The sequence below is a fragment of the Camelus dromedarius genome, chromosome 25 (genome assembly GCF_036321535.1).
Source record: "Camelus dromedarius isolate mCamDro1 chromosome 25, mCamDro1.pat, whole genome shotgun sequence".
In the NCBI taxonomy this organism is placed as follows: domain Eukaryota; kingdom Metazoa; phylum Chordata; class Mammalia; order Artiodactyla; family Camelidae; genus Camelus; species Camelus dromedarius.
In genome coordinates, this window is record NC_087460.1 from 4,349,187 (window position 1) to 4,376,655 (window position 27,469).

Below are 27,469 nucleotides of genomic sequence, written 5' to 3' on the forward strand. Positions count from 1 at the left end.
TTCATTCTAACAACAGTTCTACGGGGGAGTTACTGTCCATGTGCCCATTTTACAGACGAGGAGACTGCAGTGTAATCGGTCAGGCAGCCTGCCCCTGAGGGCTATGCCTGCTCCAGGGTCATGCTCTAACGCTTGGCTTGGCTACCAGCTCCTTTCTCTCCCAAGCAACGCCCTTCTCCATTAACTTCCAGGAACCCTTCTCCTGTCTTTTCAATGCCAAGAGGATCAGAAACCTTTCCACTTGCCACTCCTTATCCATTTCCTCTCTTCTCTCCCTCCAGCACTTTCTTGGTCCCCTGGTCTCCACACACACCCTCCTGGAGACTATCCCTGAGACTCTCACTCTGGGGGACTGTCTAATCTGGTCTGAGAGTGACCAAAAACAGAGTCCCTGAGACCAGAGGCAGACCCGCCCTGGAATGCCCGCAGAGGGTGGGGCAGCTGCTGGCTTAGACCCCACTCCCAGCTTCTGCTGCATCCTTTTTACCCTGCTCCCTGCCATCTTTTTTAATCAAAACATGCAGGTTTTGATTCAGCTTTTTTCTTGATAGTAAATCATCTTATCGGTCAAAATGAGAACTCAGACCATGGAGGCAGCTGGAAAATTGACACCTCCTGCTGAAGCGGTAGCCTCCCTGCTGAGTTTCTCTGAGGCTGATGCCTCCAGGAGCACCCCGTCCCCAGGCGGAGTGTTAGGCGATCAGTCCGAAGAGACAGGTAATTCCCTGGCCCTGGATCTGGTTTCCTACAGAGACCTTAGAGGCTACTCAGAGTTGGAGGTGGGGTGATGGATGGAGGATGACAACCTCTGAATTACTGAGCAGTTACATAAAACTTCTATCCATTCTTCCTGCCCCGTACCCTGCAAAACGCCCCACCAAAACTGCTCAGCACAGCCCATGCCATTTGCCTGAAACGCAAATGGAAGTTCTTCCATGGAAGTTCTTCCCCAGCCATGCCAGAAGCAGGGAGACCTAGAAATGCAGCTATCACTGGTTTCCCTGAGAACAAGGACCGAATCTGTCAGAACAGGGACGTGAGGCTCTGGTGGACCTGCGCTGGAGCTCTTGCCCAGGTGTCCAGGCACTTGGCTGCTGAACCTGGCCCTGCACCTGCAGCTATGTGACCTCTGGCAAGTTGCTGGAGTTCTCTGAGCTACTTTCGTCCTCTGTAAAGGGGCAGGAGGGGGCGGTGCGTTGGATAGTGTCTACATCCTTTCCAGCTCCATCGTGCAGCCCTTCTAATGAGTTTAGTCTCTCCTGGGTTAAAAGGATCTGGAATGAAAGTCAATCCCCCAACAAATCCCTGCCTCATATCCAGGGTGTTGCTTTTATTCCCGTGGGTGTTCTCTCCCCACCTCAGGTCTCTGCCATCTTGCCAGCATATACATGTAAGCTTCTTCATAAAGTTTTAAGAAAGGACTATCTCTCCTTGAGAGTGACAGCAGCCATGAGTGATTTGGGGACCCGGTGAAGGCTGGCACTAACTACACCTCTTCCCCATCCACCACAGGGTTCTGGAGTGGACAGGGCCTTGGCCTCCAGCATCCAGCCCAAAAGAAACGCAGATCCTTCACCCCTACAACAAAGGAAACCCCCAATGCTCTGCTACTGTGATAAACACACTTAGTCCCTCTTTGAGTCTTGATTTTCCCATTTTTATTCTTACCCTTTTTTTCTATTATTGTAGAGCAATTCACAGGCACTCTCGGCGTGTTTCCCCCTCCCAACCACATGAGTGTTCCTGATGGTCCTCTTTTCCAGTTGAGGAAACTGAGTCAGAACCACTAAGAGGTCTGCTGAGGCCACAGAGTAGAGCGAGGACTGTGTGTGGAACCCAGGCCTGCCCCCGAGCCTGGTGCTCCCCCCTTGGCTGAGCCTGTGCTGGGTGGGACCATGCATTTCCAGTCCCCCGCCCCCAGCACCTCTCCCTCCCACGGGGCCACTGTGGGAACACAGGAATTCGGTCAGCCAAGGGCTCAGAGAAACCCTTGCACACCTGGTGGGGCTCCTTCCCCACCACGTCAGCCACACTGTTGACAGCTTGGCCCCAGGGCCACCCCTCTGCTCTGCTCAGAAGCCCCTGGATTCAGAGACTGGAGACCCCAGTGTTCCTCAGCAAATCCCTTCTCCTTCAGGCCACTGGGCTGGGCTTCTGAGGCCTGGACCTCAGTGTCCCCTCCCTACTCAGTGGAGGCTGAGATGCCACTTTTTCCCCCAAGAGGTTGGCAGTGCCACCTGCAGCCATCTGGCCTGGAGTGTTTCCAGAGAGATGGAGCCGTGCTCCCTCCCTCAGCACCAGCCTCGGAACTCAAGCCCGGCCGACAACGGCCTTCTGAGCCTGGAAGACACGGGGAACCGTGAGCCTTTGTCAAGATGAGAGATTGGCCTTTATTGTGGGCCCGAGGTGGGGGTGCGGGGAGCACGAGAGCAGAGCGCGCGAGCGCCAACTGGTGGTTGCCGAGGCGGATGGCTGCGGGTGTCCAGGGCGAGGCAGGGCCTCACTTGCTGCATTTCCTGGGGGAGCATGTGCACTGCATGGCGTTGAGGATCTCATGGTGGACGATGGAGCCGTTGGTGCAGCGCAGGGGCACCGGCATGGGCTCGGTCCGCGCGGGCGAGCAGCAGGAGCACTGGTCCTGCACGTCCTCCGCTTCGATGGAGTATACAGCTTTGCTGGTGCACTTGCCCTACGACGGGGCAGAGAGGGGCCGCTGCGGTGCTGGGCAGCCCCAGGGCGGGCAGGACTCTGGGGCGGCCCGCTTCCTCCACCTGCCCCCCCCACCCCGGCCGCCAGCGGGCCTTGCCTCGCCCAGAGCAACCCGTGCGACAGGAGCCCCCGGGGAGGGGAGGGGTGGGGTCTGAAATGCCCCTCCTGTGGTCTTCTGACACCAGAACCCCTCCAGCTGCAACCTAGGCATGTCTGGTTGACCTTCAGGAAATACAAGCTCCGTAACTAACTCCCCGTTCTCTTCAAAGGACTTCAAAGGACTCAAAAACTAATCTTTCCTTAGTTTTTTTCCCCTCCTGGGGTCAAAAGTTCCCAGTTACTTCAATAAAACATTTCCTTAAAAAAAAAAATTTTTTTTTAAGCCTCCCATTCCTTTCACTCCTCCTCCCCATGAACTGTCTGGGTTCTTCCACAGTGTAACTAATGAGGCGTGTCCAAACATGGAGACGCGCCCCTCCCCAGCCAGGCCCCCTTACCTGGCAGTAGTGAATGTCCACTTCCTCTTCAGACTGACAGTCCCCCACCCTGATGTACTGCACCCTGGCGGCGATGTCCTTGCACTCGGGCTCCTCGCCTGCAGGACAGGTGAGAGAGGGGAACCTGTTCTTCCATACAACACTCTCTAGCCCAGTTCCCTCAGTTACTGGAAACGGGTCAATTTCACAGTGCCCAAATCATCACAGCCAGCTACCGGGAGGGAAAGTCGGCATCCGGGTTCCCCTCGGCTTCTCCTGGCCCTTCCTACTCAGAGTTACAGTTATCGCTGGGCTTAACTCACTGAATGGTACAATTTTCATTGCAAGAGGAGCCTAGATTCTCTGTGCTTTGGTGATGTCAGTGGATAAAACTTGCTTTTATATAATCATGGACTCTAAAAACCATAATGACTAGAGCAATCCTTTTGTGCTTACAACTCTGCAGAAACTAATGGGCAATGAAGGAGCCAATAAATACAGTTAATATCTATGCATCTCTGCAGATGTCATGGCCACAATAGGGCACTCACTGCCCCTGCGGGGGCTGAGAAGATCCTAGGAGCCCTCATGGGGTCCTTCCTTCGGATATAGCTGTCTCCAGGTCGCTGGCATGGGTTTCCTTACATACCCAGGTTAGTGGCATTCAGATCTGAGTTTCTACTTGGCCCACTGATAATTCTAAGATTTAATGTCAGCTCACCATTCGCCATCCGAGCACCAGGAGGTTTCCATTCTTGGATGGCTCCAAATCAAAATCAACCTCAACTACATATCAGCTGGCCTCCCACCTTCCAAATAATTTCATTTTAAAGTGGAAGGCTACCAACTACATGAAGAGGGTGAATAAGGGAAGCATATTTATTCCCTCTGTTCTTCCGCTGCAGGCTGAAGCCTGAGCCGGGCTTGTGCTCCTTAAGAGGGGGCCTCCGCTCCTGGAAGCCCCAACCAGCAGAGGCCCCTTTTGGCCTTGCTGCCAGCTTTGCAGGTAACAGTCTCAGCCACTTCCCACGTGCAGCGTGCCTAAAGGGAACTCATCTTCTCCGACGGCTTCCTGACTTCACCTTCTTAAACTATGCAGCCAGGAATCACCGAAGGAGATGCTTTCAGAGTGTGTTTCCTCAGTCTGCAATTTGGTTACAGCGACCACAGGGACTGTCCGAGGAGGCCACCAGGAGAAGAACGAATGACTGAACACAGAAGCTGCTCGTGTTTGCCCTCTTCCTTTCTCTACCCAAAAATGAACAGGGAACGTGGGCCCATGAACCCCAAAACGAAAACTAACTAACTAAACTAAAAAGCAAAGAACGTTAGTCCAGGCAAGTAATTCTGTCGTCAGAGAATATAGCACTAACACTGGGATTCTGAAAGCCACCTGTGCTCACAACCACAGGAGCACGTGATAAGAACTCTGTCTGACGTGCAGACTTGAGCTCCGTCTCCAGAGATGCTGTGGGAGCCACGAGGACCAACCAGTGCAACTCACGGTCGGGAGGAGCCGAGAGGGACGAGGAGGAGGGTCATAAAGCTTAGACCAGCCTCATAAACCCTTGAGAAGACTGCGTGCTTCCTGCAGCCCCACCGCCAGCTGCTGCCGCCATCTCTATCTGAGACCACTGCCCAACACCCAAAGAACAGATGTGTGTCAAGGTCTGCTCCTGTCTTCAAGGAGCTCCCAGGGAAGAGAGAAGATGCCTTCTCATGATGGGACCATGAGCAACCCAAGACTCTGTGAGGAGCTGGCGATTGTCAGGAGTTTGGAAGAAAAGAGGAAGAGCTTCCTTTACAGGCATTTGAAAGGGGGTTTGAGGAGGGGGCAGCCGAGGAAACTCAGGGAGGGGGGTCAGTTCCCTGCAGAACTGAACATGGTGACTGCAGCATCTTTCTAGAATAAAGCTCACTCCAAAGAACTGTGGACTTGGTCTGATGGATTTCAAAGAACAAGATTTTGGTAACATACTTACATGTGTCACAACACGTGCCTGCAATTTTCACGATTTTCCCCTAAGAAAACAGCAAAGTTCCAGATCAGACACAAAGAGTACACGGTGGACACTTCCCAGTCACTCCAGCTCAGTTCCTGGCTCTGGGCTCGCAGCCCTGAGCTGAAGTCCCCAGGCATGAACTCGCTCTCCCACCACCAACGTGAGCGGCCCGCCAGCTCCACCTGACCAGGCGGACACAGTTCTTATTCTATTCCAAATTCTCTTCCAGAACTGGGATCATCATTCCCAGGGGAGCCTGGAAATCTGTCTGACCTCTCACCTTCTCATTCAAGGACTCACAGATTCCGTCTCCCCCGAAGGAAAGATGTTTTCTTAAAGCATCATATGGTACAGAGAATCTTGTCTGTCCATCTGGCTTTGGTTTTGTAATATTGGTTTTTAAACTATGTCAGGGTTCTCCTTGGACACTGGGAAGTCACATCCAAGCTGGACTGCTGTTCAGAGGGACCCTGTTCTTAGAGTCAGAGATGGAGACAGTCTAGAGGAAACAGGGCCTGAACTCCGACCACTCACCCCCTCGGCCAGACATCTGTGTTCATCAAAGGGCAGGCAGCCCATGACCCTCTTCTCCCAAGTGTACTGTCCTCTCTCGTTGACCCTGCAGAAGTGACTGTCACAGCCATCCTGCAATGTCTCACCAGGCTGAAAGGAGAGAGGGGGACGGGGTACAGCTAATGTGAAGACGGTGCTTGGGTTGCAAAGCTACTTCAAACCGTGACCTCGACTCTTTGGAGTTCTTGAGACAATTTGGAGGATATGGAACAAGAATGAAGCAGTGTGTACAAAGTCTCCACTCCCAGAACCCGAAATAGAGGTGGAGTCTGCTTTTATAGCTTTTTTACTGGGAACAGGGCTGCATAAATGTAGAAAACTCCCTGAACTCTTCTGATCACTTAAAACTTAAAGAACTAAGACGTTGCGACGGTAAACTGGCCAGTCCGTAACTGAACTAGAGGTGATCTGAGTGCCACCCCCCAGCCCCACCTGCCAACTCTGGCTTTCATAGGTCAGAGTCTGTGTCACCATGATTGTCTCACTCATAGACACTCAAGGCTGGAGAAAATCTGAAAGATCAACCAACCCCACATCATGGGGCCCTACACCAACTGCACTCTTGTCAAGGACAGTGACAAAATAACTCAATCAAAGAGAAAATTCTGGACCTTCTAAAGGTTATCCACCTTTCCATTATAAAATCTGAAACAGGCACAAAAGGAGGTCAAAATTGGCCCAAATTCTGTCCCTCTTTCTTGAAGAAAAGATACCCAGATAGAGAACCAGACGGCGAGCTGAGGGGGAGCTTCTGAGTCCAAGTTGCTCCCACCTTCAGTGTCAGGATCTGCCCCCCTTGGAGCTGGATGGTGCAGGCCGTAGACAGACATCTCCCACAGCATTCCCCCTGCAGCTTCTCTTCCTTGTAACCCTGTCCAGGGGGAAAAGCAGCCTTGGTTAACCTGCCCCGAACATCCCAGTCATAAGCAGGCTTCCTTGTCCAGCTCCTCATCCATCCTATCCCGCAGTTTCACCCAGAAAGTCAACATCTGACCTTAATTACCCTTTGTCAGCCCCCGGTCCCCTAAAGAGCACTCCATCCCTCCACGTGTGCACATCCTGCTCAAGTTCTCGCAGCCAGTCCTGCTAAACTAGACCTCCCCCGGGTTCGACCTACAGATCCGTTTGCTTGACAGTTGTTTATCTTATTGTCATCTCAAGACTTACATACAAGAGGCAACTTGACTTTCCGTTCCACATCTCCTCCTTCTCTTGTCTCACCTGTCTTGGTAAGTGGCTTCATTACCCAGTTGCTCAAACCAGAAATCCAGGAGTCATCCTTGGCTTCTCTCTTTTTCTCATCCCCCGCCCCCCACTCATCACCAAATCTTGCCAAAAATGCATCTTGAACTCATCCACTGCTTGTCATTGCAGTGTCCTCTGTCATCGCCTGGTCCAAGCAACTATCAGCTCCCAGTGGCCTCTGTAGTAGTCTTAACCGTCTCCCCACCTCCATTCTTTCCCCCCCTGCTGTAGGTCTCCACATACCCGCTAGAATTACGTTCTTAAAATACGTCATGTTACTCCCCTGCTTAAAATCCATCCAGGGAGTCCTGGTTCTAGTAATGGCAGAGAAGCTTATACTGGACTGACTTCCTGCAGATAACAACTATAAATCCTTGATGAAGTATTTAAGACAGTGGTTTAAAGGCACTGGATGGCCAGAATCAGGGATAAACCACAGGTGGTTTAATCCTCGAAAGAAGGAACCATATGGACAAGAATCACGTTTCAGTGGCTCCTCCCTGAGAGCTGGAGCTGGAACAGAAAATTACAGCTGTATCTGCCCGAGGAGTCAGAGGACAGAGGCTGAAACTGCAAGAAGAGCTGGGCTCTACAGGGGACAACCTCAGAAGAGAGAAAGTCAGAAAGGGGGAGCCCCAAGTCTGCACAGACATCCCCTCCCAACCCCTGGTTGAGCCCTGCATTATCTATGCTCAGAGGAGCCAATGAGCAGCCCCGGGACAGAACGACAGGTGGGCAGCCGCTGCCACACGCCACCAGAAAGCCGGCGTCTGGGCCCTGAATCCCACGGTGGGGACTGACCATTTTCACTTTTATTGGATTCTGTTATGCCTGCTTATGTGTAATGTAATTGTTGATATGGCTGGGTTTAAATCCACCATTTTGCTATTCATTGTATTTGTCGTCTTCTCTGTTACTTGTTCATTGTTTTCTGTCTTCTTTTGGTTTAATCGAGTGTTTGGCTTTGGGTTTGTTTGTTTGTTAGTATTTTATTTTACCTCCTCCATTAGCCTTCTAGCTGCATTCCTTCATAGACTACTTCAGTGGTTACATGAGTTTATATGTGTATCAGACTTTGTCAAACTATATATTTAATATCTGTGCATCTGAGGTACATAAATTACACCTCATTAAAAAATTAATTTTACAAAAGTTCTAAAAATAAGACCCTCTATGGCTCCCAAAGGCATTTAGAATAAAATCCAATGTCACCATGTTCTACAAGGCCGGACATGGTTCTTGCTTAATTTTCTGACCTGATCGTACACCATCCCCTTGTTCTTGACAATCCATTCCCGTCATCTTCTACGACCACGGACACGCCAGCCTGAGGGCCTGTGTGTATGCTGCTCCCTCTGCCTGGGGTGCCCTTCCCCACACTCTGCACGAATAGCTGTTTCTAAGCCTTGAATAATCACTTTAAATGTCGTTCATCAGCAGGGTCTCCTAGAACACGCACACTCTTCATAACACTTAGCACAATTTGAAATTTTCATCTGACGGTTCAGATGGTTTCTGCGCTCCCTGAGAGGCATGTGAATCCCACATGGCGCCATCATTCCCCCCCAGCACGCAGCTCCCAGTCAGCGCTCTGGCTTTCACTTGAGGGGTGGGCTCAGCGACGGCCTCCCCGCCAGTGCCTTAGATGGAGGCCTTCGTCCATGTCCGCGCTGGGAAAGGCAGCAGCCTCCAGACAGCAGGATCCACTCTTTTACAGAAATGCCCCCAAATCTGGGAGACAACATAGGGTAACCAACTTCTTATTTTGCAAAGTATTTTAAACAATGTTAACAAAATACCAAAACGTTATCATCAGCTGTCTCATCCCTGCATTAAAATTAAAGCTCTTTTAACTCTCCTCACCACTCCAAAAAAATCCCCCCCAATCAAAGAACAAAATTCAGAAAAGGTTTTTAAAGGATAAACTTAGTTACGTGAGAAACCCACTACAATGTCACCCTTTCCTCCGTCTTGCCACGTTGAGTGATGACCACTCAGATATTCACTCCCTGGGCCGTGGGGGTTTCTCCCACGACTCTCTAGCAGGTCAGTTCGGGGCCCCTGGACAGAAGGCCCACGCTGTTCACTGCACGTGGACTGAAGGCTCCCCACTAGCAGGGGAGGTTAGGAGTCTGTGAGCTTATCTGAACTCTGTGTCTTCAGGGAGCACGTAAAGAAAGCCATTGAGGACCGAGCTTAGCCCTGACAGGATGGTCCCTGGCCACACACACATTCGGAAGGACACTGCTGACATCTGAGGCCATCAGTAGTGTTTCACAGGTGAGTTTTGATTGGGCTTTCAAAAACGCACAATTCCTGGGAGGTGTGGACCCAGGTGGATGGGAGAGGAACAAAGAGATGGTAAATGCAGGATGCATGTATGTGAGTGGGGACAGTCAGAAAGGGGAAATAAAAAAAGGCTTAAATCAGGCAGGATTTCCTGGGAGTGTAGATTTGGCCATTTTTCAGTTCCAAGAGGAGACTAGGAAGTCCCTCCCCTCAGCAGGCCAGGGAAAGTGCCCACAGTCTTCACAGGAAAAGGGGGTGGCAGGTGGAAGAGGGGGCTGCACGGGGAAGGGACGGGGACATGGAGGTCCAGTCCACACACCCACAAGGCAGAGGGCACAGTTCAGCCAAGAACAGGCAAGGATGGTGGGTGTTGTGGGAGGAGAAAGGACAAGAGGACAGAGAGGCGGGTGTGGAAGGTGGAAGGAGAGGGGCATGATTTTAGAGGTGCAGTGGGAGTTGGGAAAGAGGGACGGCAGAAGGAGACAGTGCGTGGCAGAACCCAAGCGCAGGGCGGATAAAGAAAACAGAGCCCGGAAGGCGAGAACACAGCTGCGCCAGGCAGCAGGGCTTGTCTGAGCCGCACTGGGCTCCCGGCCACCGCGGACAGAGGTACACGCCGCAGGGTGACAGGTGCACCCGGAGGACGGCGTGCTGACAAGGTTTTCACCAGAGCATCCAATCAGGAGCAGCCACGGTCCCAGCCAGCCACCAAGTCCACGTGCTCAGGTCTGAGCAGCCAACGGGCCCTCCTCCCCTGTCCAGAGATGTCCCTCAGACTCTCCTCAGGTGTCGCAGAGCTGGTCTCATAAACTGCGTCGGGTCTCATAAACTGCGTCGGCTGTTCAAGGACCCCCAGTCTCATCCCCACCCCCACCCCCACCCCCGCTGCCTTTTTCTAACTCCTGCTTCATTTGCCAGTCTGGCCCCATCCCCTCTTCTGGGAGAGCCTCCTGACTCAACCCACTGCTCAAGGTCAGCCCACGGTCCTCCTCCTCGGGGAGGCCTTCTCAGTATTCCCAGTCAGGAAACGTTGCTACCGCCACCAGCACAAACACCATCGGCTGGCCTCCCCTGGGAGGAGACAGAGGACCGCCCCTCTGGTGCTGCTGACACTTCCCTGTGACGTCGGCAGTTCAAGCAGACCTGCCTAACCCTGGCTCACCCCAGCTCCCCACCTGCGGGGGCTCCTCACAGCAGAGGAGCGTGACAAGACCAGGTGAGGACGCTGAGCGGGAAGCGGGGCATCTGAGGCAGTGCTCAGCCAAGGTGGAGAGGGCCACAGGAGGCCCGAGGTGGGGGCTCTCAGGAGGGAGGAAGTGAGTGCACCGTCCTGGGGAGACATCAGAACTTTGGGGGAAAGGAGGAAGTGGACACAGACCTAAAGGGGCCGTGGATTTTAAAATATTTAGAAACCCACATCTAGTTTGGATTCTAAAACTGGGTTTCTGTGGACGCAGAGGAGGTGGCCGTGCCACACTCTGACCACCAGAGGGCGCCAGCAGAGAGTTCACGGAAAGCTCTCGGGTAGGACGGCTTGGTGGGCCTCCTGCATCTGTGGTAGTTTGATGGACACCCGGGGTAAAGGGATGCCACAGACTCCAGACAGCATCATTTCATCCCATATTCAAGCCCAGATGTATCTAGGGGGCTTGTTACATACACACACACACACACACACACACAGCTGCACCCAAAACCCTAAAACACCTGGGATTTAAAAAAAAAAAAGGAAAAACACACACTCAGCTGGCTTCTTTCTAATTGAGGCAGGAATGTTCTCCTTGGACCATTGTATGAGAAACGGCCTTGTCTCCTGTGGGCCCCTTCACCCCCGTGTGTGTTACTGAGCCCCTACTTGGAGCACGACTCGGCGCCAAGCGCCAGGAAGAGCAGAGAAGCAGGAGATCCCCTTGTCGTCGAGCGCGTACAGCACCCCAGCACCGGCGCGCCTCGCCCCTGCCCGCCGCCCCGGGGTCCCCGCCTCGCTGGCCGCTCTGCAGCCCCCCTGGTGAAGGATGCCTCCCGGGGCTCCGCCCAGACCCCGCCCACTGCCTGACCGTCTGAAAGAACCATTACTGCTTTCTGTGCACCCAGCTCACAGGACACTCATCCAACCTACTGCATTTTCTAAAACAGCAGGAGCTCCCAACACAGAGAGCAGCTTGCCAAAGAACCCGAGGCGTCCCCCCGGGCGTTCAGCCAGCTCTGCGAGGTGGGGCTAAGTCACGATTACGGAGATGTGCCTTTCACCTACCAAACCAGAAAATGACGATTTCACCTCCCAGAACCTGCCCTCAGGAGGTGTTCAGAGCAAACGCAGTCATCGTGACCTGGCACAAACAGGGCAAACTATTTCAAACCAACTCAATGCCCAATAATATACGTTGAGACAGACCCGCTCCGAGAAATGCTGTGTAAAACTCTGCACATAGCAGCATCTGGTGAGCATTTGTGGGCTAATTAGTAAGTGTGATAAATAGCTGTTGGCTTTCATTTTTAACGCTTTCTAAGAGTGGTAATGGTGCCCTTCAAGACGCTGTGCAGAAGAGACTACGGAACTGCAAATACGGTGTCACCAGCCTTGCAAACACTGTGTTATTTAAAAACACAGGAAGAAAATGTTTCACATTGGCAAAACTAAATTGTAATTACTTCTGAGAAATGCAATTTGCGTAGGTGACTTTTAGTCTCTTCATTACAGTTGTCAAATAACGTTCATCATCAGAAAAATCACGAACGCTTTTATGTAAAGACCCCAGTGAGGTCCCACTGCCTGGGTCCCACAAGTACCCAGCCCACCCCTGGGCTCCCGATGACCCTCTCTCACCAGGGGGCAGGGCTCGCAGGTCGTCTTCCTGCATTCCAGCTTGAACCCGGAGACGACCCCCTCCTGGACGGCGCAGCTGCAAGTCGTGCACACATCAACCATCAGACTCTTCCCGGGCTGGAAGGAGAGGGACCAGGGTCAGGCTTCCCAGGCTTCCCGACCCCTAACCCTCCCACTGCCCTCCGTCCCGTAAGCCATCTGCCTCAGGGATGGGAGCCCGGCTGCCCAAAGCTGCCTCGAGTTATCACCCGGATTCTCCTCCTGTCCCAAGTGGCCCTCTCCCTTCCCCACCCTCCCCTCTCAAAGATGGCGCTGGGGAGAGCAGGAGCTTTCACGGCGGAGAGGGATCCGGGGCAACGGGAGAGGGGACAGGATGAAACATGCACAGAAGGAATGCTCGCGTGCCTGGGGTCGGGGCCGGGAGGTGAGTGCTCGGCAGCAGGGCCCTGGCCCCGGAGAGTTAGGGGGTGGGCTCCAGGATGCCTGCAAAGCCCTGGAGGACGGGAAAGTGAGGGTGGGGTAGGTCTCCCTGGTTCCTTTCATTCCACTTCATAATGACACCCTTCCCCCAGCACCCTGTGCCTGCCCCCCAGCCCGCCCTGGAGAAGGCGGCAGCTTACCCCAATGATGGTGTCGTTGAGTATGCAGGCCTCCGTGGGCTCTGGGGAGAAAGGGGCACAGGGCATGAGTGTGCAGGACACACCCGGGAAAACCCACCACCCGGCGCTCCTCCCAGCTGGGCCCCCTCCGCCATCTGCCGGTTGTCCCCCTCCGGCTCACGCCAGGCACCGTGGGTCCTGCTGCCAGAGCCCAAGTGGCCTCGCTGAGGAAGGACTGCTGCCTGCTCCCCACCCTGGAGTCCTCAAGGGGAGGGCAGTTGTCTAAATGATTCCCACTTAAGGGGTGAGTGGGAGGATGTCTGGGCTCATGAAAGAATGAAATTCTACTTTGGAAACTAAGTCCCAAGATAAAATCACACAAAGACTTCAGAGCAGGTGGTGCTGAGAGCTGTCTGCTGCTGCGGGTTGTTGGTTGATGGGTTGGTTGGTTGGTTGGTTGATTGGTTGATTGGTTGTTTGGTTGGTTGGTTGGTTGGTTGGTTGGTGGGGTTGCGGACAGGCAGTTGGAACACCTTCCCCAGCAGGATGACTGAGAAGGTGTCTCTAGAATCAAGAAGCCGGGGTCCGGTCCCAGCTGCACCACTCGTGGGAGTGAAGGGAAGCACACCGGTACCCACCTCGCGGGGCTGCCGTGACGATGACATGAGACAAGGTACAAAGCCAGCTGGGGCACAGTGATGACCTTCAGGACATTGTCTTATCTCCCTCGTCTTATCTGCTTTCTCCCCAAAGCCTCAGGGACAGATGGGGAGATCTGATCCTGCCCATTTCCCTGAGTTGCCCAACAGGCAAGGATCTGGGCGTCCTTGGTAGAAAGAGAGGCTTGACTGCGGGGCCCAGGCCGCATGTCTTACCACAGCGACAGGTGGGGCAACAGTCTGAGGTATTGCAGCTCAGCTGGAAGCCAGGGGGGCAGGTAGGGATGGCCAGCTGGGGGCAGGAGACGTTCCTCTGTTGCACAAAGACCTCCTCCTTGACTTGGACGCACTCGTGGATGAGGCAGGGGTTCTCGGGGGAGACCCAGTGAGAGCCCACCTGCAGTCAGAGCAGTGCGGTCAGTCGGGAAGGGGGCCAAGGTCCCACTGGGAGGGGGCTGTTCCCTCAGGAGCCGGTTTGTGCCCTGGAGGTGAGCCCCAGCTTAACAGCTAAGCCCTGCCCACAGGGTGAAGCCCACAGTGGGGGTGACCGGCACTCACCCGGTCTGGGTCAGAGTCGCTCTGACCAAGATCCTAGCTCAGAGTCACATGTGCCCCCAGGATAGGTTCTTCAACCACTGGAGGAAGCACTGGGGACCCTCCCCCCACCCCCAGCCCAGCTGTGAGCTGAGTGACCAGGAATGCGGAGGGGAGATGTGGAGGGGAACCAGCCCACCACCCAGCCCGTGCTGCTGCCCTCTGGTACAGGGAGACAGCGAGAAACGGGATGCTGGCATCTGACCCTCAGCCCTGCAATCTGCCCCTGAACTTCCAGGCTGCACACGAGTGGCCTGACCCTCAAGGGCTGGCTGCACAGTCAGAGAGCACCGAGTGTCCAGAACACAGTTCAGAAAAGTCCCTGCAGAGGCTGCGCCCGGAGCATGGTCTGTGTAAGTCGGCTCCCAGACGCAGGAGCAGGTGCACCTGGCCCGGACGACTTCTCTCAGCCGCTGCCCCCTTCCTCCTTCCAGACGAGGAGCAGAGCGCTGCACGCTTGCAGCCCCTCTTTTCACCCCCACTTCTGACTCACCCGAGCAAACCTTCCCTCCACGGGCTGCACCCCACTCTGATCATGCACCTGCTGGGCCTCGCACACAGGCTGCATCAAGGGGCCCCATCCTGACCCACTCCTGTCGGCCCTCCTGAGCCCCCAGAAGCAGCAGAGCCACTGCTGACACCCAAGTCTTGTAGGTAAGATGGAAACTTGAACTGAGGAAGGAAACTCTTCCATACACACTGACGCGGGTCAGGGCTGAATGAGCCCTGGAGGGACATGAGAGCCCGGGGCTGGGGGGTGGGGGCAGGAAACTGCACCTAAAAGGGACCAACGGTCAGCCTCCGCCAGGATGGAGTGGCCTCTGACCCGGGGAGGAGAGGCAAAACCTGCCAGATTCCAGGACGGATGGGGAGCAGAAAAGCTAAAAGGGTGGGGAGGAGGGACACAGGCAGGGAATAAATCCACAGGTAACCGGGATTCGAGGAAGGAGGTGGGAGCCTTGAGGAAAACTCACGGAGGAGGAGAAGGCTGATGGCCCGGGGTAGGAGATGGTCACATCCAGGACAGGAGAGGTGCCCTCCGCCCCCTTCTGAACAGAGTGTGTCTGGGTCTTACTGGAGGACACAGACGGGGAGGGCCTGCAGGTGCATCTCACACCTCCCAATACCTGACTGCCTGCGGGTTCTGGGGCCGGGCACCTCCCACATCGTCCTCAGCGACCAGGATAAAAGACCTGCTATGTTCCCGGCGTCTGGACTAAAACCCGCGGAGGGACCCTCTGTGTTTCAGAAAATGGCCTGATGAGCATCCAGAGCCAAAGCGAGAGCCTGAGGACCATGAGGAGCAGCCCCACTGCTCTGCTCTGGGGGAGGGAATCTGGCTGGGCGAGGCCTGGCAGGAGACAAGGGCGGGGAGACGGGGGGCTGCCAGCACCGTCAGGTGCCACAGCCAGAGATGCAGAAATAGCTCAGGGACTCGGGGAAGAAGACTGCTGTTTGCTTCTCTGGGGGATGAATGTCTCCAGCGGGAATCAGTGAGAATGCAGGGACCTGCCCGGGCACCACGCAGCCAGCAGCACTGGCCGCCTGTGAGGCGTGGCGGAGTGGCCGGCCCCCAGCATGCCGGGCGCCCGCCATCGGGGAGCAGGGCCTCAGGTGCCCAGGTAAACAGGAGAACATAACCCCCCAGGGGTTCCCAGAACTCAGAGGGAGGGAACTGGGCTTCTCCCGAAATCCACAAGACAGGAAGTCAGGGGCAACGTGAGCAAGCTCCCCAGGAGCACGGAGATCCCAGCTGGCATCTGGATGAACCAACAGCCAGATCAAACTCCCTGCTGGAAAAGCAAACAGCAGGGACCATGCTTCTGTTTTACAGACAGGATCCAGGCCAGTACTAGACCTTGGATGGACAGCCATGCTGGTGAGGGCACTGCCATCTTCCTCCCCCTACCCCGGGACCCAGACCTACACTCTTCCAGGAAGAATGGTAGTCCCCCCGCAGTGAGCCGATCATCACCTCGCAGGCAGACGGCAGGCACCTGCCGCAGCACTCGCCTTCGTGCAGGATGTAATCGAAGCCCTGGAAAAACACGAAGGGCAGAGAGTCAGGACAGGCCGGCCACACAAACACAGGCGTGCTTGTCCCATCGGCAGGTGGACGGAGCCCGGGGCTTGCAGAGAGCCAGCGGGACCGGATGTTTGCATCTCTGTCCTCCGCCAGCCTCACGGACGTGCCAAGTGGTCAGGAAGCGTCAACCACGGAGTCACTGCAGCTCCTGCACCTGCTGAAGAGACACAGCCCTGCCCTCCAAAAACTTCCACTTAAGGCCAAAAGCCAGGCCACAGGCATCTTGAAGACAGCTCAGCGCACACTCGGCAGCAGTGGGCGAGCTGAGCTGACGTTGACGACGGCCCAAATCCAGGCCCCGCACTGATGGGGAGAGCATGCATGATGCCTGGGGTCTGGACTCTGCCCTAACAGGGCTCACTGCCTGTACGAGATGACCCCACACCTCTGCCCAGCGTGCAGAGCTGAGTTTCCCCAGCTGGCTACCTGACATCTGCCTGATAGATTACAGGGCACAGGGAGAAGAGACCAACCTTCCCTGGAAAGCCTGCCAGAGAGACCAGCATCCTACAAGTGTGAAGTCGGCCAGGCTCTCTTGCCTCTTGGAGGTCCTCCAATCCGGCCAAAGCATTGGGAACTTGGATTGAAACCTTCTACTGAAGACTGAAGCCACGTACAAAGAACAGGCAAAGCAATGGCGGGTGAGGGAGTCCCAGGGGCCAAAGGGCGGGAACCCAGGGCCGGGCGGGAACCCAGGGCCGCACTGCATCCTGGAGAGAAGGGGTGTCTGCAGCTGCTCAGGACGCGCAGGGGAGCCGAGCCCACTCTGGTCCCCAAGCACATCCACAAGCAGGGCCAAGTCCGGAGACGCACACAGCGCTTGGTGTCATCTCGGCTGGTGCCTCGGAGCGCGAGGCCCCAGAGACCTGGCTCGACTTCACGCTGTCTCCATGGGACCTGCTTACAGCCCAAGCCACGTCAGAGCGGCACCCGGTGAGCTGTCCTCGGTCTGTTATCTGCTGAGCTCTAGTCACGATTCGCACCTCTGTGATGTCCTAGCAACTCTGGAGGAGCCAACCAATCAGGATGGCACGGTCTACACACTGTCTTCTACAGGCGGGATAAACAAGATGCCACGAGAGAAACAGCCACGGGGGAGCACAGGGCCAAGGCACGGATGCCTTCGGGGTCTGAAAAGCCACGATGCGCTGAAGTCCAGGCTCAGTAAAGCCACGTGCAAATGGAATTTGCGGGAAAGTGAAGCCTCCTCCCTGGCCTGCAGGAAGGAGCCGGCCGAATGGACAGAGAAGCAGAGACAGGGCCTCACGGGACAGAGGGAGAGAAAATGTGTACAACCGTGGTGTGCACCCACACACCCCCGGTCCGTTTCTGAGGGGCCCCTGCCTTCCCCGTTAATCCCCTTTGTATTTTAACCAGCTTGAGTGCTCTGTGTTCTCTGCAATCAAAACTGCACAAAATACACTGGGTGCCAGTTTTACAAAAACGGCCTCTAAACAGCACTCTTTTCCTGACAGCGTATTTCCCTTGCCTCCCGTGGCCGGTGGGAGGAGATGGATGGGTTTCCAAAACTCGGCGTTCTCACAAGGCACATCTGGATACCACAGCGTCATCTGCTCCCAAGGGTGCCTGGCAACCCCGCTCCTCTCAGTACCAGCAAAGGAGATGAACTGAATGGACCCCCCCATTTTTGGCCTGGATCTCAGGCCCTCCGTCCCGCCCATCGCCAAGCCACACACGCTTCCAAAACAGCACCAGGGGCGTCCCCACCACAAGGTGCGTGGACCTGCCTGCCCCGCCTGGCCTTCCTTTCTCATCGTCGTCTACTGATAATCACACAGTAACAGTAACAATAACAGCATTAAACCAGCAAGCGGAATTCGGCCCACAGTCCCCCCCGCAGACGCCTGCTCCTGTTCTCCAGTCTGCTCACTCTTTAACGTGTAGGAATAAAGTGCCCAGGACACGCGGGAGCTTTGGGGGCGGGCCACGACCAGAAGAATTAAAAACTGAGCTCAGGGGTTAAAACCCCCAAATTATACCTCCACTTATAAACATGCCTTGGCTTCAGTACCTCCGATTATAAACACGGTCTGAAAAATCACCAGGTCACATAGAAACGCTATGGCCCACTGACGCTGCGACAGTCTCAGAAAATCCAGAACATATGTCCGTACTAGGTTTAGATCTAAAGTTTCTCCTTAGAGAGAAAGATCTCTTCTGAAGGGAGAAGAGAGAGGGGAAAAAAATCAAGCCCCCTTTTCTAGGCAGTTAATCCACGTCTCCGCGTAAATCAGCTCCCCAGGCCTCTGGACTCGAGGCCATGCAGCAGGCGTGGCCATCAGCCAAGGGCCGAATCACAGAGGGCAGAGCCCGCAGCCCTCTCCTCGGGCTCCTTCCTCTCACCCAGCCCCACCCCCTCCTCACCCCCACCTCTGGGCCTGAACCAGAGGTTACTAAAGGGGCCCTCCTGCCCGTTCCTGGGACTCCTCCCCTACTTCCCGGTCCCCTTGCCCCACACTGTGCCAGCCCCTCTGCCCCCCTCACCGGCTGGCAGCTGTCTTCGCAGGGCTTCTGAGAGCACTGGACCACACGGAGACCCATCACCGCATCCTCCAGGTCAGTGCAGGTGCACACGTCACAGCCCTCCTCCCAGAACTGGCCCACGGGGTAGACGGTGCCTCGGTGGACGCACACCTGCGGACACGGGGTTCCCATGAGTGCCCGCACTCAGGAAGCACCAACCACGTGTGGGAAGCCACCCAGGCGCTGAGAACACAGCCATAAACGAAACAACGTGGTCTCTGCCCACATGGAGGGAGGCTTATGGGTGGCTTATGCAGCAGATTTTGCCCTCATCCCTCTCCAGCCCAGGAGCCATAGACAAGCCATCTCCAGTCTCCCGGGAGTGGCCCCCTGTGAGTCCTCCGCGGCCCACTGAGCGGGGACTTAACACACGGGCTGCCTCGATCCACTTTCACTGCTGCCTTAACTGCATTTAACCTCTTCCTGTGTCACATGGAGAGTGGTACCCTAATTCTCAGACCCAGTAATGTCCTTGGACATGGAACGCACCCACGCATAGCCCTCTGTCCCATCAGGAGTGGTTGAAGCTGCTCAGTAAATATTGGATGGATGGGTAGATAGAAATTAACAAATGAGCATTAGCTAGTCTCTAAATAATGCAAGCGATCATATTATTTCCTTAGTTAACCTACAGAGAAGTTCTTTAAGTGAGGATCACGTCTTGTACCTTGTTTGTCACCTCAGCGCCTGGCCATGCTGAGAGCAGAGCAGACCCTCTGCAATTACCTCCTGAGCTAACCGGACCTCCGTTCAGGCCGAGGCGGAATGCTGACTGTGCCCCCGCCAGGCCACACAGCACTCGGTTCAGGCAGGGAGGCAAATCTTCCAGGAGGAGCAGGTGTCTGGCCATCTGCCAGCCAGAGGTGAGCAGCCCCTACCTTGTCAGGGAGGCAGGTGGTCATGGTGCAGCCGCAGTCGTTGGTGAGGGCCGAGGCCAGGTAGCCCAGTGGGCAGCTCACGGTGGAGCTGACGCAGTTACAAGCACACTCGTACTCCTCGCAGCACTGGGTCTTCCGAAGGGCTGGCGTCCGGTGCGGGGGACAGGAGGGCGGGGGCCCCGTTTGGCACTCCTCCTTCCTGCAAGCTGAGGGGCGGCATGAGGTGATGCCCTGGTCCTGCACACTGGGCACGGCACTCAGCCCGGGTTCCCAAGTGTTCAGCGAAAGGTCCCAGGGAACTCTAGCTCCTGGACATTAAATCTGAAATGCGCGCGAGCCCTGCTCAGAAGCTGCGGGATATTCAACCAGTCATACTGAAAACCAGCTCGTCTGCAGGAAAATAAGGACATTAATCAGTAGGAGAAATGTGAGGCTAGTTTGATGGAGGAGAGGTGAAGGCTGCTCAGTGCCCCGTCCACTGTCTCCCAGCTGGGTCCTTCCGGCTGTGGACTCCCACAGGTGCCAGACATGGAGTCCCTAAGACCAGAGAGGCTGGGCACGCAGGTGCCGGCTGGTGTTCGCACAGGCTGGCGGCTTGCGTGACCCTGTCCCCACCCTAGCAGCTACAGCAGTGACACCCTACAGCTTCAGGTCCTCCAGCAACGTTGAATGAAAGAAAGACAGCGATCCTGTCCAATCCGCAATGTCACGTTATCAAGGCCGAATCCCGCCCTGCGCCTGCCTGTCCCCAGCCTCCTTCAAACACACCGTGCTGGCCCCCACTTGAGGGCGTGCATCTAGGGACTCAGGTGAGCATCTAAATCCACAGGACAAGAGGAGGGTGTTCTCGGTAGCTAAATTTGGATAGAATTCGGTTTCTTAGCATGTCTGCCTTTAGTCCATCCCAATGCTTACATTGCAGTATTTAGAAATCAAATACACAAACATACAGAGGGAGAAAAATCTACAAATTTGTTTGGGAATAAGATCCAGTGATGAGGACAAACCGCAGGAACACGCCCTCTGCTCCGTGGCCTCCGGGAGGGAGGATGGGAGTAAATGGAGACCTCGTCACGGGCCCGCTGCCTCCTCATACGGCCCAAGAGCGGGGAGCCTGTCACCGCGCCCACACTCGGGGCCCCGTCATTGCAGCAGCAGCTGGGAGGTTCTCAGAGGGTTCCGGGCAGGTGTGATCTCACCCCTTCTGCTCCAGACACACCCCCAGCCCAGAGTCAGCTCACAAGACACAGGACAGGAGAGAGGGACCGCACCCCACCCTCCCCGTCTGCGGAGGGCGGACTCACCGCAGGTGAAGTTGGGTCTACACTCGCCGGGATTGGTCAGCATCAGCTGGAGGCCATCGGCACAGGGAGGCACCAGGGGCAGGTCACAGGTCACCAGGTCGCACACTGAGGGCCGGGAGAGAGGGATGCACACACCGCTCAGCGAGGCTGCTCTTGTCCTATTGTGAGTGGCCTCTGCACTACATCCCTGCTCACACGGACCTCTCCGGTTTCACGTACATGGTGATGATGAGATGGAGGTGGAGATGCAGACAGAGAGAGCTGATGACAGACAGATAGGGACCCCAGACCTCGGCCAAGTCACTTGAACACTCTGGACCTCAGGATCATCTTCTGTAAGGTGGGATGTCTACTTCACAGGGTCAGTCTCCATGTCGTGAAATAATGAAGACAAAGTGCTTGGCACATTGGAGAAGCTTAAAAATATCCATCAAATGAGGGCCTTGAACTAAATGACCCCCAGTTCCCTCTACTGTGAACATCCTAAGATTTACTTTCCATAAATTGCTCTCAAGGCAGATCCATCCCACCAGGGGGCATCTGCTTATCCCTGATAAATTTCATCAGCATGAAGAACTGTCTCAAGAATACGAAAATGAATACATGTATGTGCGTGTGTGACTGAAGCATTATCGTGTACACCAGAAATTGACACATTGTAAACTGACTACACCTCAATAAAAAAAATTAAACAAGAAGAACTATCTCAGATTATTTCTTTTCTAGATCCTCAGTCTGTCCCTTGATCCATCTGCTCTCCCTCAAAGGTTCGTATGGCCGCAAATTTCACTTGCCCGTGCTTTATGGCTTCATCTGTACAATCAGAAACACACTGGACAGGACAGGGACAGGGCGCTAGAGGTTTCTGGCCTGTTAAGCATAATTCCATCAGCTCTGGATTCATTTAATTATACCGTTATTCAGCCCATTTTGCACAATGTAACTTGCAAGCCTATAACAAACCCCTTTGACAAATAACTTGCTGAAACCACGGTGCCCATGTGCGGCCTCCTCTGCGGTCACTTTGGCAGGACTGGTTCCTCAGTAAATCCCTCGCCCTCCTCCCACCAGTGATCACTCTGTTCTCTGCAGGTAGAGCTGATGCACAACATTATGTGAGCCTCAGGCGTACAACACAGTGAGTCACAATTTTTAAAGGCTGTTGCTCCAGTCACAGTTACTGTAAGACACTGGCTGCCTTCCCTGTGCTGGACAGTACATCCTTGTATCTTACTTATCTTATACACAGTAGTTTGTAGCTGTTAACCCCCTACCCCTCCCCGTCTCCCCACTGGTAGCCACCACTGCTTTGTTCTCTGTACCCGTCACTCTGTTTCTTTGTTACGTTCACCAGTCTGCCGCATGTTTCAGCCCACACGTAAGTGATCCCACACACTAGCGTCTGACTTACTTCACTAAGCATGCTACCCTTCGCGTCTACCCATGTCGTTGCAAATGGCAAAACTTTCATCTTTTAATGTCTGAGTGGTGTTCCATGGTAAGTGTACACCGCATCCTCTTCAACCAGGCATCTGCCGATGGGCAGTCAGGTTGCTTCTGCATCTTGGCTATTGCAGACAGCGCTGCTGGGAACACTGTACCCCACCGCTTTTCATGCTCTGCAACCTTACACTCAGTAAGTCCCTGCAGGGTTTTTCTAGGAAGCAAATTGTTTTCCAGAGGCTACTCTCTCCAAGTTTTGGAAAGTCCACAGCCTGCTCCCAACCACCCGTGACATCGGTGGCATCGGTGGTACCCCTGGCTCCCCGGGGCGGGGCTGGGGAGGGACCTGGAGAAAGGCCGGGGGGAGGGGGCACGTACCACACTCGTACTCGGGGCAGCACTGGCGCGAGCCCTGGCGGAGACGGGCCACTTCACACGGGCCGCACGCGGGAGCTGGGGGAGAAGAGGCCGCAGGGGTCAGGGAAGTGGGTAACGGTACACGCTGCGGACTCTGGCCCACAGGCACCCAGCACAGGCCCTGCAGGGGAGGAGTCGGGCGTGGGCCCTCTGACCGTGGGTCTCCCCGCTGTGTCCTGCTGTCCCCCTTGTGTGCCCTCAGGAGACCGAGACTGAGGGCCAAGGTGGGGACGGGGGCAGGCTCACCCCAAGAGCTCCACCCCACGTGCAGGCAGGGGACCCCAGCCCAGAGAGGCGAGGAGGGCGGGGCTGGCAAGGAGACATCCACATTTGGACCTAGTCCACCAGGTCTGAAGACGGGGCACCCTTCGGGGAGGGGCACTCACCTCTGGCTGTGGGGCAGGGCTGTGCCGTGCAATTGACCCTCTGCCCGCTAAGACACATGCAGATCTGGCAGGGCTGGTGGTCCGGGACCCACGTTTCTAGGAACTGAGGGGAAAGGAGGTTCAGAGAGGAACCAGGGCACTGGGGACACAAAGCCCAGGCCTTCATGGAAGTCGGGTCCCCCCAACCTCTGGCTTGGTCTCCTGGGATGGGGGGCAGAGCCTGAGCCACGCCTGTGTCAGAGCCCCGCAGGTGAACCCGGGCAGGCTGACAGATGCTGTGGGGTCCCAAGAAGGAGGGGCACCAGGGGCGCCTGGGGAGACCAGCCCCCACCGCTTCATACCCTCAGGAAGGACAAACCCCAGATTTCAGAAAACGTGGAGCTCTCCTGCAGCCTTCTCTGATGGTGGCTCTAAAACCAAGCAAGGCCAGAAGTGCGAATTCCCGTTTCAGCCCGCTGGCCACCTCCCAAGCCAAAGGAGAGGCTGGGATGCAGCTTGGAGAGATTCCAAGCATTTCTGCAGTTGATTTTAGACTGTGGAGCAGGGAGAGTTGAAGCAGGGACAGCAAAACTTTCAGAATCGTGACATTATTGGGGCTGGGTGTGATTTTTGAGACCCATGTGCATTTCCAGGCGAGGTTCCTCCCAGGTGGTAAAGTGACACTCTCAGGGCTGCACGCACCCCCACTACATGAGGGCTTCGAGGTCAGGGGGCCGCACCCCACTGCGCTGCTGCCTGGCTCCCTCCTGCCCGCCTGCCTCTCTGGATGGCCCGGGACGGGAGGCAGTGACAGCAGAGCCCAGACGGGGTCTCCCTCTAGACTCGGCCATCACGTGAAACTATGGTTAAATCGCCCCTGAATAAATGCATTCGTATCCAGCAGCTCAAAGTCCACTAAAAAGTTCCCAGGTCAAGAAGATCTCGCTTATTCCATCGGCTTCCCGGTCAGCATCAGTAGCTGAGAGGAAGGAAACAAGTGATCGCCGAGTAAACCCCCTCCTACGAGCTGCCCACCCTGCATCCTCGGAGGGACTAAACCTCAGGTGCAGCCCCTTGGCACCCTCCACTCAGTCCACACACACGACAGCCCCCGCCCGTCGAGGGCAGGTGCTGCGTGGCAAGATTTAAGGGCTTTACGTAAATCACTCATCCAATCCCCGCCGCAGCCCTGCGACCGAGACATTCTTACTATTGTACCCACTTGTCAAGTGAGAAAACTGAGGCACTTGCAAGGGGTCACGTCGTCACAGCACAGAGCAGACACTGGGACCCACAATCCACCCTCCCCCAACAAAAAGCACAGAATATACATGCTTTCAAAGTGCACAGAGAACATTCTCTAAGATAGACCACATACGCGGACACAAAAGAAGCCTCAGCAAATTAAAGAGGATAGAAATTATTTCACGTGTCTTTTCTGACCACAGTGGCATGAAACTAGAAAGCAACCACAGAAAGAAACGTGGAGGAAAAAAAAAGATTGCATGGAGACTGAATAACAGGCTGCTAAAATCCCAGTGGGTCAACGATTAAATCAAAGAAGAAATTTAAAAATACCTTGAGGCAGAATCCGCCTTTGTTTTAACACTGGGCTCTGCTGCCTCCCAGTAACAAGTAGCATTAAATACGTTCGAGGTGCTTCCCTTACTCGCTGTGTCTTCCTTCCAACAGCCCTGCAGATGAATACGACCGTGACCTATATCAGCCAGTGATGACTCTGAGGCTCAGGGAAGGAACCCGGCCAGCTGGCACAGCCAGGATGTGGCCCCGGACACCACGTGCTCTCTCTCTCTCCAGACTGCCACCACCGGGCACAGCACGGACGCTGTGGGGCTGTGAGAGGGACCGGCACTGAGCACACAGTCCCAGCCCTCAAAGTGACTGACGTGTAAGCCGAAGAAGTAAGACTCAGCCGTGAAAAGTTGAGTGAGATCAGTAAACTGCGACAGGGCCACACCACGGGATACTGCTCAGCCATCAGAATAAACCCTGGACCACACGACAAGCACGGATCTGGAAAGTGTGATGCTGAGTGAAAGAAGTCAGACAAAGAGGAATAAACACTGCATGATTCTACTTCTATAAAATTCCAGAAAACATAAATGAATCTATGGTGACAGGAGGCAAACCAGTAGCTGCCTGGCGGTGGGAGATGGGGGTCGGGGTGTATTAAAAAGGGGCATCGGAAAACTTTTGGAGGTGACAGGGATTTTTGTCATCTTGACTGTGACAACAGTTTTCTGGGTGCACACTTGTCAAAACCCACCAAATTGTACATTTATATTTGGTGCTATTTACTGTCTGTAAACTCTACTTCAATAAACCTGATTTTTAAAAAAATAAAAAATAAAAGAGCCCTAGAGTGCAAAAAAGAGTTCCCTAGGGGTGGGGGCTCCTGAGAGGCCTCAGGGAGGTACACCTGTGAAGGGAGGGGAGGAGCCGGGCAAAGGGGAGGGAGAGGAAATCCAGAAACGCCCTTGGGGGTCCTCCCCGTCCACTGCAAGAGATTGTGCTGAACTTGGGCAACACGCAGCCTTGAGGCTTTGCAAGCAGGACTCGCCTCAAAGGGAAGGGAGTTAAACAGGGACAAGCTTGGCACGAGTGAGCAGGTGCAGAGGGTGGGACGAAGACAAGGAAACGAGAAGAGAGGCCGCAGCAGCTGCTGTGCCAGCTTCTCCAAGAGGCTGGGGCGGCCCAGGAGGGGCACAGGGCGCTGGACTCAGAGGCCCGGAACAGGGAACCCGGGCAGAGTCGGGGAGCGCGGGGGCACCTCTCCCATCCCCACCCTGCCTCCTCCCTGCTCTCTTACACTGAAGGTTGATGCCCAGAAAACGGTAAATCGTGGCATCTTTATTTAGAGTTTTAAATGGAAAAAGTGATGAGATAAGAAAGGAGATATATATTTATATATTGGGGGTTTTTTTCCCCGTTTCTAAAACTGAACTTTAGACACTGAAAATTCAGAAAGAAATAATACGACTTTCCAACTATCTTGGGCAACATCACAACAGATGACCAAGAGCAGGTGTTGAACCTCCTCCTTCAGGGATTTCTGTTTTCCCAGTAAGTTTTAATGAGGCAGGAGACAGAACCTATGGCCCCTGAAAAAGCCCTTTCTGGCGAGGGCTAAGCTGCTAGAAGCACCGGCAGCCAGCTCTCCAGCCGCACACCTGGCGGGTCGTGCAGCCAACCGGCCAGCAGGTGGCAGTCTTGCACCAGGACGAGCCGACCCCCGGGAGCCCCATCTCTGCCCCCGGGTTCCGGGGGGCCCGGGCGTGACTGTACCTGGGCAGGAGAACAGGTGAGAGAGTTGGCCGGAGTTAAAGGCTGACCAACGATGACACAAGAACACCTGCAGAGAACGCGGCAAGGGACACGTGAAGCCTCCAGAGCCTGAGGTCGCAGAAGGGACTCGGCAAGCCATCGTGCGCCGCCCTCCACGGCCCGCGCTTGCGGGGAGACGCGATCTAACGTCAGCGCTGAGCCCGCGGGGCACCAGGCACCAGAGAGGAAACGGAGGCTCAGGCGCGACGGCCGGGTGAGGGAGGCGTGGACCCGAGCAGGAGCAGTGACTGCCCTGCACTTGGTGGCACCCCACCCCAGCCCCACCCCCATCACCGATGGCGAGACAGCCTCTGGGCCCCTGGATCCCTTCTGAGCCCCTACAAAGACTCACATCTTCAGAGTGCATTTTGTAAAATAAACAAGAGCTATGGAAACTGGTAAATATTTTGCCTTCCAAAGTTCCCGCAGGAGATTTATACCCTGGGTTTATTTCCCCGAGGAAAAGTTTTCTAGGCTGTACTTTCTCAGTTTAAAGAAAATTCATTTAATGGAAATGTTCTTCATATGAGGGTTTGATTCTTTCTCTGCTTTGAAAGTAAAAGCTGAAATCACAGATGGCTGGATATCTGTTTTCGTCCATTTAAATTGTATTTTGTGAAACAACGAAAACCGGCTGTGTTCCCTGCATAGTTTTTTATTAACTAGTTTTATGTCACTTGATTTTAAAATACATTTATGAGACTTTTCTGTGTCCAAAGTTCTGCACTATTTGGATGCACTCTTCACAAGACTCCGAGGCATGTTCCAATGTGTTGGACGAGAGAGGAGCAGCGAAAGGGGAAGAGGGTCAGAGGGGAGGGGTGGGGAAGGGGGGGTGGAGACCCTAAGATCAAATTCACAAGCTTCCTGCTTTCAGGACCCTGCAGACATCTGACACTCATGGAGCCAGAAATGCAAACTTGAGCCTCCTTCTCATCACAGATGCCAAGGAAGAGGAGTGGAGACCACTTCTGCCTCCCTCTGAGGACACCCTGCCACCAACAGCAAACACCAGCCTGAAGCTACCGCTGGGTGTCACACCACGTGATAGTGGTGCACGTCACCTGAGCCCAGCGGGAGCCACGAGCTCTGCAGGTCAGGTTTTGTCCACTT

At 54.9% G+C, this 27,469-nt stretch overlaps 1 protein-coding gene across 4 annotated transcripts in view; it reads right to left on the reverse strand.

Annotated features, from left to right (window-relative positions):
- Positions 1-2,366: 2,366 nt before the first annotated feature.
- The window catches only part of VWF (von Willebrand factor), a 114,124-nt gene continuing 89,021 nt past the window's right edge, over positions 2,367-27,469 (reverse strand). For all 4 annotated transcript variants that reach the window (XM_064478957.1, XM_031444272.2, XM_031444271.2 and 1 more), the window contains 14 exons: positions 23,033-23,135; positions 22,608-22,682; positions 20,787-20,891; positions 19,483-19,688; positions 18,566-18,715; positions 15,902-16,012; positions 13,597-13,777; positions 12,743-12,783; positions 12,123-12,239; positions 6,534-6,632; positions 5,723-5,851; positions 5,168-5,207; positions 3,207-3,304; positions 2,367-2,689 (listed from right to left, as the gene is read on the reverse strand). In XM_064478957.1, the coding sequence (XP_064335027.1) occupies positions 2,501-2,689; positions 3,207-3,304; positions 5,168-5,207; positions 5,723-5,851; positions 6,534-6,632; positions 12,123-12,239; positions 12,743-12,783; positions 13,597-13,777; positions 15,902-16,012; positions 18,566-18,715; positions 19,483-19,688; positions 20,787-20,891; positions 22,608-22,682; positions 23,033-23,135 (1,644 nt within the window). In that variant the 3' untranslated portion in view covers positions 2,367-2,500. The remainder of the gene's footprint in view (positions 2,690-3,206; positions 3,305-5,167; positions 5,208-5,722; positions 5,852-6,533; positions 6,633-12,122; positions 12,240-12,742; positions 12,784-13,596; positions 13,778-15,901; positions 16,013-18,565; positions 18,716-19,482; positions 19,689-20,786; positions 20,892-22,607; positions 22,683-23,032; positions 23,136-27,469) is intronic.